Source organism: Lynx rufus, unplaced genomic scaffold (genome assembly GCF_022079265.1).
Source record: "Lynx rufus isolate CCGP_SWC_20201006 ecotype Redwood Valley unplaced genomic scaffold, mLynRuf1.p SCAF_12, whole genome shotgun sequence".
NCBI lineage: Eukaryota > Metazoa > Chordata > Mammalia > Carnivora > Felidae > Lynx > Lynx rufus.
The window spans coordinates 59,001,606-59,017,017 of record NW_025814826.1 but is presented as its reverse complement, the minus strand read 5'-3'; the positions used below and the strand labels follow the sequence as shown (position 1 = coordinate 59,017,017).

The following is a 15,412-nucleotide window of genomic DNA, read 5'->3' as shown; positions in this document are numbered from 1 at the left end:
TGACTCCTGGGATCACATATTATTACAACGTTAAGCATAACAATAATGACAACAGAAAACACTTGATTCAGAAGCAGGTGCCAGGCACTGTTCTAAACACCGGATATGTGTTATCACATTTTATCCACACCAGGAAGCAGCCAACCCCAATCACTCGGTGCACTTCACGGCACGAGTGAAGCAGGTCACACAGAAACGCTAAGGAGGCCGAGCTGTGGATCTTGGTCCAACTTCAGGGCCTGGTTCTTAATCACCACATCTTATTACCTTTAACAAGTCAATTTAGAACAGAAGATGAGCTTTAAATATTCTCCCTTTACCACAAATGTCCTATTATATGTGAAACTATTTGAAACTATGTCTATTGTAACCCCTTAAGAATATGAACTCTGGTCAGACTAGCTAGTTTAATATTTTATGGAAAGAGTTTGAAATGTCACCTAAGAATGATTCCTATAAACAATTCTAAGGTAAACAGCAATGAAAACAATTTTACCAGAAGTTTTAATTATATCAGGATAGTTTTATTAAGCAAATTCCCATTCTACTAGGTATGAACATTTAATTTTTGATTAATGGACTTCATAAAACATATGCTATACTTAAAGCTATTTCCAAAAATATGCTGCGGGTCAGCAGTTTCTTAACATTTAATCAGCAAGTGTTCATTGAATTCCCTAAGTTTTTTTCACTTTATTAATTTACTTCTTGCAAAAAACAATTTAATAACAAAATGTGAACGAGGAGGGCAAATGAAGAAATACAAGACTACAAAAGACCAGGAGAATAGTCTTAATTATGTCCACAGATTGTCAGATCCACTTCTAACCTACTAAGTAATTAAATTAAAAAAATCTCAAAAGTTCTGATAAGGGGCGCCTGGGTGGCTCAGTTGGGTAAGCGTCCAACTCTTGATTTCAGCTCAGGTCATGATTTCACAGTTTGTGAGTTCAAGCCCCACATCGGGCTCTGCGCTGACCGTGCACAGCCTGCTTAGAATCCTCACTCTCCCTCTCTCTCTGCCCCTCCCCTGCTCTCTCTCAAAATAAATAAACTTTAAAAAAAATAAATAAAAAAATAATAAAATGTTACAAGAAAGTTCTCACAAGATGGAAAAAACACTATGTGGGGCAATGGATCTTGAATAAACTACTGTGGTAATCATTTTACAATATATACGTATACGCAATCGTTATGTTGTACACCTTAAACTTACACAATGTTATATATCAATTACAACCCAATAAAAGCAGAAAATAAATTTTTAAAATTATCCTGCCACATCCGAACCGGCTTTACTGTAACTACCACTTATCGAAAACTCACATTTGGAATGCCAACTTTAACTTAATGGTTGGTTGATTTAGACCAAAACTTGTGGAACAGAATGGCCACAGTTTCAATCCTGACCTCACTTTCTACCTGCGTGCCCGTGGGTGAGGTATCTGACCTCTCGAAAGATTGGTTTTCTGATCTGCGAAGGAGGGATAATAACACTACCTACTGCTGTACAAAATGAGGATCAAACGACAGCATATAGGTTACTGGCAGAGTCACAGGACACAGTACAGCCAGCACTTCATAAATGGTACTTCTATTTTAAAATATAAATGAATTATTCGGTGCCTGAATATAATTTTTGTTTGTTTCAGAAACGAGAAACCTGGAACTCAGAGGGACTGAATAATTTGCCCAAGTTCACACAACCAGTAAAGAGCACATCTAGGATGCAAATACTCGTATGAGCTACAGTAAAAGCTATGCTGCTTCTTACTACCATATCTCCTTTGAATTAAGGATGACTTTTTAAAGCAGAAAAAAATGTGGATTGTGTAAAAAAAAAAAAAAAAAAAGACTTAAAATCCCCACTTGAATTAAGAGCTACCTGGATCTGTTCAGGTTTTGGGGAAATCTAAGGTGTGGTCCTCTGCAGTCGAGTCAAGTTGTATAAAGGCTGTATAAAGGCTGGAGGAGTTGATACATGCACTATTCTAACAGTATAAACTCAATAAATGCTAGTGATTATTACCAGCCATATGCTGCTGTAATGAATTTCAATTCCATTACCAGTTTATCAGTGAAACATAAATACACAATATATTTAAATATATGCACCATAAACATCATCACAAGATATTTTACTTTTTATTAAATATCTTTTCATCTTGACAAATAAGAAAATAAGTGGTAAATTAAAATGAGGCAAAAAACGAAACTAAGAACATGTTGTATACCTATCTCTAATGGTATGCTTATCAATACAAAAACAAAATTACTTATATAAATATGATAAATACTTAACCAATTCTTACCTGAATGGAATACATTATAATTTTAAAGCAGTGAACTGCAAATTCATTGGGATCCCATAGTTTGTGATGGTCTAAATGCCTGTAATTAAAGAAAGTTAGTTTTAAGAGTTTCTTTTTCAATTCTGCTTTCTTCCTCTAAAAGCTGACAATATGCAAAGCTTATCATAAGAATACTATCTAAAAGAAAGTTCATGTCTCCATTTTCAGAAATATGATACATTTTCCCCAACTGCCAGATCCTTTCATAAAACAACAACACTAAGAGGCTGGAATATATGACTCTGAAATACCTAGATGAGCTGGCAAGAAAGGAAAGTCCCTCAGTTCAAACCCCGCAGAAGGCAAGAATCTGGAGAGGTTAAGTTACAGTGAAGTCAGCAGCTGTCCTAGGCGTATCCTCAGATCTCTGGTGGCTGACAGCTAGTGACGTAAAGGGTTATATACACAGGAGACCGGAGAGCAAGCTTAGGGCCCACTCAGGAAAGGCAAGCTATTAGACCAGAAATCCCTGCATCATTTTAGGACCCCTAAATGATGACAGCCTCAGAGAACTTTCTGTTGTAGAAAACTATCAAGAAACTAACACGCATTGGTCTTGGCTCTGAGGGGAACCATAGAATTCTCTCCAAAGAATTCAACCATACACCCAGTACTCAGGCTTTCACTGTGGTTTACCAGAATTCACAATATCCATGTGGATCAAAAAACTGAGGGATGTAGTTCAAAGTGATGCCTGCAGAACACCTGTGCCTGCGCCTTCAGCAGAAGCAAAATAAAGCCTCTTATGGAGGAAACACCACAAATCCAGGCTTCAAAGAAGTCCCACAAATAAAAGTTACATTGAACGTGAGCTCAAATTTAGGATTTAAAGAGCCACTTTGAAGGAGAGGCAGAGTCTCATCTTTGAGGACTGGAGGTATCACTGGAATTAATGGATTCAAAATTTAAAATAAGTTCACTTTTAGGTTTAAAGAGTAAAAAAAAAAAAAAAAAAGGTGATAAAAATTTGACAACTGAATAAAACTCTACCAAAGATGACAGGCAGATTTGAAAAAAAAAAAAAAACAACCAAATACAACATTCACTTATAAAAGATACAGGGCCAAACTAGAAACTAAATACCAGTTTAAACAGCAAATTAGGCAGGAAGAGAGAATTCATGAGTAAATCTGGAAAAGTACCTTAGAACACAGCACAGAGAAGCAAAGGAATGAATGATGCGTTAGAGAGCCCAGGAGCCAGGAAGTAAAAAGGGAGAAGACCTAAAACAACTACGGCTCAGGTCATGATCTCGAGGTTTCTGGATTTGGGCCTCACATAGGGCTCTGTGCTGACAGCTGGGAGCCTGGAGCCTGCTTCGGATTCTGTGTCTCCCTCCCTCTCTCTGCCCCTCTCCCACTCGTGTGCACTCTCTCTCTCTTTCTCAAAAATAAACATTTAAAAAAAATTAAAAAAAAAAAAAAAGATTCTCTGCCTCTCCCCTGTGCACACACGTGTGCTTGAGAGCACTCTCTCAAAATAAACCTAAAAAAAAAAGTTTGCTGAAGACGAGGACAGTTTTATTTATGTATCTATTCCCCCAAATACATGGTATCTTAGGCATTTACTATTTAATTAGCTAATTAATAGCTAATATATAATTAACATTTAATTAAAAACTTAATTAATTAACATTTGATCAGGATTTAAGTCCACTAAGTTCTACATAGTAAAAATAAAGCCCACTTCAGGTTACCCGGCTCAAGCACAGTTAACTTAGTAGCTTCTTTCTTCTACAATCACTCTCTAGATTTTTAAGGCCTTATAGAGTACCTCTCAATAAGAGTATTAACATAAAAACCAGAATTCCGTTATTAAATCAGCATGTCTGGATACTGAACAATAAATCTGCCTTTCGTTACAGCTGACATCATTTTGATTATTTCCTCAGTAGCATTTCCATATGTCCACAGAGTCATGAAACACAAAATCTCAATTTTTCTTTTTCAGGCAGTGGAAGAATCAGAGATCCCTTTGGAAATCTAATGATTCTATGATTTTTAGTACAATCTCGGGGTTTATAGACTCTTATTAACTAAAGCTCAACTTTAACCTAAATATTTGCCTTTAATAAAGAATCCCATATGTTCCAGTAGTCTGTATAAAGTCTAATACCATAGTCTAATTGGTAGTCAAATAATGTCTCTGAAGACATTATTAGTTGGGAAGGGAAAAGGATGAGGCAAACGATGAACAAAAGACTAGCAAACACGGCCAGAAATTACACAGCCTATTATACAGTAGATCTATCATCTGATGACCGTACGAAGGCTTGACAACAAGGCTTAAGCGATAATGTTTCTGTGGAGAAACTCAAAGTTCACACATGTATTTTCCCTGGGGGGAGAGTCTAAGTACCCATGAGATATTTAATAGTCCTGCTCTGACCAGTCACCAGGTGTAAGATGAAATTTAGAGAAGTGCATGTGCACTAAGGCAATCCAGCCACGGGAAAAAGCAAGCCACGAAACAGAACCAGGGACTAGGAAAAATGACCACAGAAGTTACTAAAAAGAGGTACATCACATTTGGACACTGCTGAGTATTTTACTCTGCATATGCATCTCAAGGCCTGGGAGAAAAATTCACAATGAATGATGCATATGACATCAAGCACTGACTGGATTTCATTTTTCAGGGGAAAGGCTGGTACAGTGCTGGAACAGCACTCAAAAATATGGTGGCCGACTCACGCCTATACCCCTCCCACAATGCTACACTTTCTACCAGTAACGCACTCATGCCAGCAAAATGTGTCCTCTGTAAGTGAATTAGCACAGAATTGACATGGCACGATCACAAATAACCAGGACAATATCAACTCCTTACGCAAAAACTGGTCTAACAGCGTTATTCATATTCCCAAAAGTCGCTCGACCCAGCAGCTCCCTGAAGCAGTTTTCAGCCAGCACGGCAGGGTTCTCTTCTTTGTCAGCAGCAGAAGGAGAAGGAGGAGGGCCTATGCGACTGGAGGAGAAAAGGAGATATGAAGAAAACCGTATGCAAGAATTCCGACACTAGTTGTAACAGCTAACAGACTTGAGTCCTCGGCAATGTGCAAATGTTTTCTCTTTATTCCCAAATATCTTAGAAGAATAAAGGAAATAAACACAGCCTAACCTTTTGTTTAAAATGGTGAATAGCGGTTATTATTACCATTATTATTTTGGTTAGATCTAACCACCTTAGAGCATCCTGGAGGTCTACAGAATAACAGATGTTCGGCTAGAACTTCTACTTCTCACACTTGCAGCTTTTAGTACGACTGGATGCTCAATAATAACCAGCAAGTGTAAATTTATTCTAAAAGAAATAAAACCTTAAGTGTATGAGTAATAATCTGTGGTCCACTAAGCCTAATGTGATCACTAAAGATGAGTAATTTTTCAAAAGAGCACATATTTAAACTCCCTCACATTTATGAGACCACTCTTTATGTAACACTAAAGACAAAACTTTCTTATCGGGCAAGCAAGCACACATGCACATGTACAAAAGTAACACACCCTCCACCTGAAAATCTTTATTAAATACCTGTCAACCTCTTCTATCTTCTGCATGTTAAATAACAGGGATGGAACAATTTTGTCCATGTGCTGGGGTTCCCAAATGGTAGCCCGAAGTTCATCATTAACTGTTTTGCGAACCACTCCCTGAATACCCCTGATTCCAGCAATTCGGATTCTACAAAAAAGAAAAAAAATGTGTCATGAAAAAAAATGATTTATTTGTAACATTTTAAAGTTTATTTGAGAGAGGGGGAGGGAGAGAGAGAGACAGAGAGCGAGTGTGCATGGGGAAGGGGCAGAGAGGGAGAAAGAGAATCCCAAGCAGGCTCCTTGCAGGAGCTCCTTGCAGGCACCTCCCAAAAAAGTTATTTAAATACGTCTGCTCTGGCTGTCTAGTTAAAAGAATCAAGACCAAGTAAATATTATCTCAAGTCAACAAAATGAAAATAATACAATAAATCTAAAAAATTAAAATCTCAAAAATCTAAGACAGAGGTATGGCAGTTCCAAAAAAGATTTACTTTTTTGTTTTTTTAATTTACTAATGTAATGTCTAGCCCCAATGCAGGGCTCGAACTCACAACCCCAAGATCAACAGTCTCGTGCCCTAACAACTGAGCCAGCCAGGCACCCCAAGATTTACTTTGAATAACATCTTTTTAAAAGCTGCACTTAAAGTTTAAAGGGACTATAAGATATACTAATACCAAGTCTATGTATTATTTTTCAATAAAAAAGAATGCAATCAAAAAGCATTAGGCCTTCCTAAGGGACAACAATAATCCAAACTAATGTGAACTAGATTCTTTTCCTTTTTTGCCTAGAAATCTCGGAAGCTGAGTAAAAACAGGATTTCTCTCTTCCTGAACACCTTTCAGTGCTTCCTCAGACCTGTTCAGGGTTTCTCCCAAAGGGCCTCTCCCTTCCTGCAGTCCAGGGAGATAGAGAACTAAGCTGGTTCCCGTAAAGGTATTGTGACACTTGAGAGCTATCATGAGTACAAACAGCTCAGCCATTTTAAACACACCCGTCCACGGGTGACTGAAGATCTACCCACACAGTGCGAGACGGCTGCCTTCCCTTCCCCTCCCCACCCACAACCCTCAACTTCCTCAAGCTCTTCCTCACTCTTAATTATTTTTTTAATTCTATTGGGGGCACCTGGATGGCTCAGTAGATTGAGTTTGGCTCAGGTCATGATCTCACCATTTGTGAGCTGGAGCCCCACATCGGGCTCTGCGCTGACAAAAGTGAAGCCTGCTGGGATCCTCTCTCCCTCTCTCTCCACCCCCTCTCCCGCTTGCACTCTCTCCATCTCAAATAAACGTTAAAAAAAAAAAAAAGCCTTTAGATTTAAGAATGAGAAGAAAAATGACTAAAAATAGGATACAAAAGCTGAGGAGGAAAAATCTCACAAACTGCTAACCTGGTCACCCAACTGCTCAAAAACAACTTCCTTTGGGCCCAGTTTGACTGTTATTTACTTCCTTTTTTGCTACTACTGGAAATACTCATCAACAGAGATTTATTCAGCTCAGTCAGCAGTGTTCCAAAAGCTGTAGGTTTTAAAGAATGAAAGATACCGGGAAGGGGGTGACCACGCTTTACAAAGCCATGGGGATATAACACAGGCATTCAGGAATGGCAGATGGAGAACAGGATACTGAACAGGTAAGAGAGTGAACAGGAGACATAAAGACAGATTTTTTTTTTTAATTTTTTTTTTCAACGTTTATTTATTTTTGGGACAGAGAGAGACAGAGCATGAATGGGCGAGGGGCAGAGAGAGGGAGACACAGAATCGGAAACAGGCTCCAGGCTCCGAGCCATCAGCCCAGAGCCCGACGCGGGGCTCGAACTCACGGACCGCGAGATCGTGACCTGGCTGAAGTCGGACGCTTAACCGACTGCGCCACCCAGGCGCCCCAAGACAGATTTTGCCAGAGTGCCTGGGTGGCTCAGTCAGTTGAGCGTCCGACTTTGGCTCAGGTCATGATCTCAAGGTCTGTGAGTTCAAGCCCCGCATCGGGCTCTGTGCTGACAGCTTGGAGCCTGGAGCCTGCTTCGGATTTTGTGTACTCCCCTGTCTCTGCACCTCTCCTGCTCACTCTCTGCCCCCAAAATAAATAAAACATTTTTTTAATTTAAAAAAAAGACAGATTTTGCCTATTTCAAAGCTGTACCTACACATGCCACTCTCTAAAACAAAGTCTCGAGAGACTCTTACAGAGCTACGACAAGTGGGCAAGCCCAGCATTACTACCACAGTGTCTGCTTCGTGTGCCTGCTGCTACCCCTCGGCTGATGAGAAGACCGAGCAAAGGTGGGACAGAACACAGCAACAAACAAGACGCCAGGAGGAAGGTGGGTCGGCGCCTTGTGACACAGCAAGACCCAGCAGATGGCGATGCCCTTATTCAAAGGAGGCGTGAACTACCGAGGGCGTCTTCGGCTACACAGCTGGCCTCCAATTCGGATCTAGATCTGGCCTAACCAGTATATTCCAGCCATGACCTTAAAGGAATTTTATAGGTTCCCTATCAGTAAAATAGAACTTGCCTGGGGCACAGGAATGTTATAAGGATCTAAATGAGTTAATTCACATACCGTGTTTAGCCGATAAAATGTTAAGTAAATTGGCACACAGTAGTTACCCGGTAAGCATTAGCTGCCCCTACTACTGTTCATCATTTTGATGACGATGATGATGATTGCACCCTTAACTGAAGGCTGCTCAGGAAATTAGAGCTTATGATTATGATGTACAACTTTACAGGTGGGAACCATTTCTACAAGGCAAATATCTTAAAATCATAATAGTGTTCAGCCCCATATTCTAGCCCCCCTGAATTCTATTTGATACAGTTTTGCTAAAAATAAAGGAAATTATAAGTAACTACGCGAGAAGCTAAATAGAATAATAATATGCCTAAAAAAACCCTAAAAAAGTAAAAAGGACTTTTACTTGCGGCAAAAAAAAAAAAAAAAATCAAACCCTGTAAGTATCTTAGAAGCATTTTAGTTTACTCATTTGTTTCAGCATTCAAATGGAATGTCACTGTGGAATTTCAAATATCATACAATTCTGGGAAGACCCAGAATTAAACAAATGTACCCCAAGGCTTTTCACTTGTATTTACAAAACTTCAAATTTCTTTTTGTAAATATTAAAGAAAAATGTTACATGAAAATATGTTCACAAGACAAAATCTTTCACTAGGGGGCAGTAAATACTTAAAAATAAGACACCATAAATAATAAATTTTGAACTTCTTAAATGTACCCTTTCATAAATATTATGGATATCACAAACACATTTCACCTACACTAGTTTATATGTAAAATTCACTTCAACCAAAATTTGAGAAATGTCTGTGTAGAGGTTACTAATATTTATAATACAAAACCAAAAAAATTCTGCATTATGCAAATTTACTTTATTTTAAAAGAAAACAAAATGGTCAAAATCTTGAAAAAAAGTGTCCTTTTCTTTAGCCAATCTATACCTTTTTGCCCCATTAACAAGTTAATGTCAGTCTCTGAGAACGGGGACAAATTTTTTTTTTTAATTTTTTTTTTTTTTAACGTTTATTTATTTTTGAGACAGAGAGAGACAGAGCATGAACGGGGGAGGGTCAGAGAAGAGAGGGAGACACAGAATCGGAAACAGGCTCCAGGCTCTGAGCTGTCAGCACAGAGCCCAACGTGGGGCTCAAACTCACGGACCGTGAGATCATGACCTGAGCCAAAGTCAGACGCTTAACCTACTGAGCCACCCAGGTGTTCCAGGGACAAATTTTATAAAACACTTTTTAAATGTCCTTCAGGTAGAAAGAAAAAAAGATTTTAATTGTGGTTGGAAGAAAGAGGAAATTAACAAGACAATTACAGTTATCTCTACCTTTCTAAGGCTTTACACTCGTAATAAAGGTACAGCAGCAACTCTAAATGGCCAATACTAAACTGAGGAAGAATTATACATACAGTGTGTCAGACAGCATGTTTGTATCTGATAAGAGCTATTAAATCACCTCAGCTTTCTTTCTCCAAGTTAAAATAACTTCTCACATTTGTTTTGGTTTGTGTAAACAATATAGCATGCACACTAAAAGCTAGTTCCTTATATTTTCGCACATTCCCTTATTTTAAAAGTAAAAATTACAAACGAGCTAAATCTTGACTATAAACTGCCTATAATAACTGTCTGAATTCGGGTTAGTCTGTATCAGTGTAGTATGGTAAAGCTCAAACTACTTTATGTATTTACCAAGGTCATTTTGATTGTAATTATTAACTTTAAAGCTTCTCATTTCCACATAAATATCAATCTATAGACTGTGTTTGTAGAGAAGTATTTGATTCCAGATTACTAGGAAGTATCTAGAAGAAATGTTTAAAAATACCCAAATCGGTTGTTATGATAACTTCAGACTGACAACATTCAGTAACAGACATTCATTCATTCAATTCACTTATGTATTCATTCAAAAAGTACTTATCGAGAGGCCCTTATGTGCTCAGCACTATGCAAAGTGCTAGTGATAAAATAGCCCTCAAAGCAAGGACTCCATCCTCCTGGAATTCATACTCTATGGAGGAACAGAAACCGAGATGAGAAGAAGATAAAAGAGGAACTGGGAATGGGATGGGAGGGTTGATATTTAGTAAATAAAAGGTAAGCAGGGGAGGACTCTCCTGAGGAGGTGACGTGTGGGCAGGAAGCTGAGCAAAGTAGGGTGGACAGCCCCATGGGTAGCCGGGGTATCATTCGAGGCAGAGACCACTTAGTCCAAAGGCCCTGAAGGAGAACTGCGCCCGATGTGTTCAAGAACAGCAAAGACACCACTGGTTGGATTAGAGCAAAAGGAACAAGAAATGATGATGGGATGGCAGGGGAGGGGGGAAAGGGCATTCCAGGTGACAGGGAAGACTGCGAAGTTTACTCTAAGTTGAGAAACCACTCTTTCCACCCGATCCTTCAAACAGCCACAGAAAGTCCTATTTTAGGAAAAAAGCATGTATAGTATTTTCCCACTTCCTTTGGTAATCATTATGAAATATACAAACACAGTACTCATCAATAAACCGCTCCCTGTGTCCCAGAGTAAATACATACTCTGTTCGTATTTCTGGATCACTATGACAGGAATGACACATGGCACTGAATCGAGATACAAAAAAGTCGTAACGTCGGTGATAAGACGGTGTGTCTTCTTCAATATTTGCAAATTTGACAAACTAAAAAACAAAACAACAATATAAACATGTTACCACCTTTTTGAAAGTATGGAACACATTTACTTTCATCCAATATTTGTTATGTTAACAAGAACTATCCAAGTAAGTAGCAAATGAAATATATAAAATATCACAAGTGCCACATACATACAAAAGGAATTTTCTTTAACTTTATTATTTATCTTGAAAGAGAGAGCGCGCAGGAAGGACAGGAAGAGAGGAAGAGAGACAGAATACCAAATAGGCTCTGTATGGACAGCACAGAGCCAGACCCAGGGCTCAATCTCACCAACTGCAACATCATGACCTGAGATCATAACCTGAGCCGAAATAGAGAGTCAAATGCCTAACCAACTGAGCCACCAAGGCGCCTCTATTCTGGCTCAGGTCATGATCTCGCAGTTTGTGAGTTTGAGCCCTGTGTCGGGCTCTGTGCTGACAGCTCAGAGTCTGAAGCCTGCTTCGGATTCGGTGTCTCTCTCTCTGCCCCTCCCCTGCTTGTGCTCTGTCTCTCTCTCCAGAATAAACATTAGAAACAGAAAATTAAAAATTAAATTAAATTAAAAATTAAAAGTTCCTTTTGGAGGCGCTGCGGTGGCTCAGCCAGTTAAGTGTCCAATTCTTGGTTTCAGCTCAGGTCATGATCCTGCAATTCGTGGGTTCGAGTCTCACGTCAGGCTCTACACTCACAGCACAGAGCCTGCTTGGTAATCTTTCTCGGCGTCTCTCTGTCCCTCCCCCGCTCGTGTTCTCTCTCTCTCAAAAATAAAAAAATAAAAAAAAATTTAAAAAAAAAAAAAGGAAATTTTTAATAAACTTTAGAAAATCAGGAATATAGCATTATAAGTATTAAATTTAACTTTTTAATCCAGTTTGAGTGAGTGAGCCCACTCTCTGAGAGAAGGAAAGGTCTTCCTCTAAAGCTCTTCTGCATTTCCTAGATACAGACAGTGCTTCAATGATAACCTCAGTTGGGCCTAACCAAACCTGCAGAAAATTTTACTCCTTAATCATGGACACCAAGTCTTCCTTGACAGTTGTGACATAACACCTGCATGAGTAATACTTATACCAATTAGATGAGTCAAGGAAAGGGAACATAAACTGAAAGAAATGTACACTCAATAGACAAGAAAAGTACTGAGATGGTAAAATTTATTCTACCTCCTTTCTAGATATGAAAAAAAAAAATCTATGTATTTGGGAAGTTTTAAATATCCTACATGTTCACAGACCTGGCCCTAAGGTTCCTTTTTGTGTACTTTGTTTTCTCATTAACTTTCCAGTCACTCAGTGATGTGTTACTTCTGGGTACTAGACCGCCTAAAGCAACACTGTGACTTTACTTACAAATTTAAATATATATGAACACCTGCCAGGATACAGACTGATGGCTCGAAAGGCTGTCACCAAAAGAATTATTCAACCAGATTTACCAACACTTTCCTGAAAACTAAACTGAAATAAGAATAGAACAGATGTGAGAAAATGAAATGATACCAAGGCATTTCTAAATTAATTTTGCCGGAGCTAAGTCACCAGTCTTAAATGCTAATTTTATGATTCATATTATCTAGAAAAGGGCCACAAATACTACTCCTCGTTGCGATTAAACAGACATTCATTACCTACTCTGTGCCAGGGACTGTGCTAGGTGGTTCACACAAGTTCCCGTTTAATCATTCAAATAGCCCCATAAGAAGATATGCTTCTTCCCATCTTACAGACAGCAACACTGAAATTCAAGAGGTGAAATCATTTGTCCACACTGACATTAAGTAGTGACGCGGGCATTGGTGGGTAGGGGTCGGACTCCAATTTTCAAGATTCTCACACTACACACTGGCTGCGTGATGTTCCAGAAAAGATTGAACTGAGTATTTATATTTTTCATAAAAATAAACCTTAAATTATATCAGGAAATGTTAAAAAAAAATCTAAGTGGGAAAAAAAACACACAAAGTCTATCTATAACATGTTCCCCACTTTCTAATACATATTTTAAAAAAAGAAAAAGACTGAAGGATTACTTCCGGAAACTGGAATTACAAACATCTTGTTTACTCTTTCATATTTTCTTAACTTTCCACATTTGCTACGATAAGCGTATTACTTTAAATAAATCAGAAATTTTTTAAGTGACCATTCAAAAGCTGAATGTTCTGGAAAATTTTTAGAAGGAGAAACTTTATTCTCTTTCCATTTATTGAAAGTCACAAGTTAGAGTACAGACCAAGGCGTCATTGACATAAGCAGCACCTGCTGCCTTCGAGTATAAGGAACTTTTACGACTTTATGGCCAAAAGATTTCCCAATGCTCTTTATGATCAGGTGGTACTGCGAGTTTCACAAGGAGCAACAAAAAAGATAGAGACGGTGCTATTTCTTTTCTTTTTTCTTTTTTTTAAGATTTTATTTTATTTTATTTTATTTTTAATTTTTTTTCAACGTTTATTTATTTTTGGGACAGAGAGAGACAGAGCATGAACGGGGGAGGGGCAGAGAGAGAGGGAGACACAGAATCGGAAACAGGCTCCAGGCTCCGAGCCATCAGCCCAGAGCCCGACGCGGGGCTCGAACTCCCGGACCGCGAGATCGTGACCTGGCTGAAGTCGGACGCTTAACCGACTGCGCCACCCAGGCGCCCCAAGATTTTATTTTTTAAAAGTCTCCATACCCTACCTGGGGCTCCAACACACACGTCGAGATGAAGAGTCACATGCTCCGCCCACTGAGCCAGTGTTCTAATCCTCCACATCTGTGCTGTCTGTCCCACCGCCCTGACCAGAGCAGGTGTCTTTACCAGGCAAAAACATTCTAAGAGACCAATTCTCGAGATGCTTATTAATCTGAAAGTTAGAGAATAGTTTTACTCACAGAATTTGTTCCAAGCACTTGCAGCTTTGGTTCCCCGGATTCTAGCAGCTTTGCTACCATATGCAGAAAGCTTTCTACAAATGGCTTGATGCTTTGAGAATGGCAAGCCATAAGAAGTTGGTCCAAGGCTTCCATAGCAATTAAAACATACCTAAATAGAAGAGAACAATGTCAGAGCATTTCTAGCTCTCCAAATTCTCCTAGGTGCTCTTTCCTGGAATAATTAAATGTAAATGCGCAGGACAGAGAAAGGCAAATTTAGTAGTTTCTAAGTGAAAACTTACTTCTCACAAGTACTAACGATCTTAGATTATACAATAACCCTCATGCTGAAGTATACAAAATGGTATCATTTTCCCTCCTCTCCAACTCTTCCAGAGCTTCAACATTAGCTTGTGTACATTTTTCTTTGTAAACATGGACATCTACCATTTTCCAGACTTCTAACCATATTATCTCTGTATCTAAACCAAAACAGTTACTATAAGCAATGTGCCTAAAATTTCCAATATAATCTACTTGTATTTGTAAATGTAAGTGTACAAAAACATTACCAGCAACAACAGAATATCATCAGTAAACAGCTCATAAATTCGACCCTATAATTCATCAGATTTTAAAGCTCATACCACAAATGAAAATTGACTTTAGATACCTTTGCTTCAATAATTACAGAACTTTTTGTATCAAGACTCACTATAGTGTTCTAAGCAGTTAATAATTTGGAAGCAGAGAAAACCAGTATCACTTGAAGAATGGAGTTCTCTAGAAAACTAGGATCATAAAATGAATATGGAAAACTATTTATAATCCAAACTATCCAAGTTAGTACTGTTCATCCACAGAGAATAGACTAAGAAGGCAGACCTTTATTTATAGGTAGGGATACAGTCAGCACAGTTTCAAATCAGCATGCTTACATACTCTGGACCTTTAATATCTAAGCCTAATGTAGTTCTCGTTCATTATCTCTTTTATTATTCCACTGATAGATACAAATCGGTTGGTTAACAGAATCTTTCTGTTTGTTTCAAATGTAGAGACTGATTTTTAAATTATAATATTGCATTAATACACTAAGAGAGTCAATTTCTACTATTTCCATTAGAGAAATATTAAAATATCAAAAATCAATGGATGTTTAAGCTAAAGGCCACTCCATTAACTTTCAAAACATGACCATCAGGGGGCGCCTGGGTGGCTCAGTCGGTTAAGCAGCCGACTTCGGCTCAGGTTATGATCTCATGGTCTGTGAGTTCAAGCCCTGCATGGGGCTCTGTGCTGACAGCTTGCAGCCTGGAGCCTGCTTCTGATTCTGTGTTTCCCTCTCTCTCCCTCTCTCTCCCCCACTCACACTGTCTCTCTCAAAAATAAATAGACATAAAAAAAATAAAAATAAAAAAAAAAACAACAAAAAAACCCATGACCATCAGGAAA

The 15,412-nt window shown here is 38.6% G+C and overlaps 1 protein-coding gene across 2 annotated transcripts in view; it reads right to left on the bottom strand.

The window, feature by feature from the left end:
• EFR3A (EFR3 homolog A) overlaps positions 1-15,412 on the bottom strand; it is a 105,712-nt gene that overhangs the window by 47,789 nt on the left and 42,511 nt on the right. For both annotated transcript variants that reach the window (XM_047074196.1, XM_047074197.1), the window contains 5 exons: positions 13,976-14,126; positions 10,977-11,098; positions 5,886-6,035; positions 5,181-5,318; positions 2,313-2,391 (listed from right to left, as the gene is read on the bottom strand). In XM_047074196.1, the coding sequence (XP_046930152.1) occupies positions 2,313-2,391; positions 5,181-5,318; positions 5,886-6,035; positions 10,977-11,098; positions 13,976-14,126 (640 nt within the window). The remainder of the gene's footprint in view (positions 1-2,312; positions 2,392-5,180; positions 5,319-5,885; positions 6,036-10,976; positions 11,099-13,975; positions 14,127-15,412) is intronic.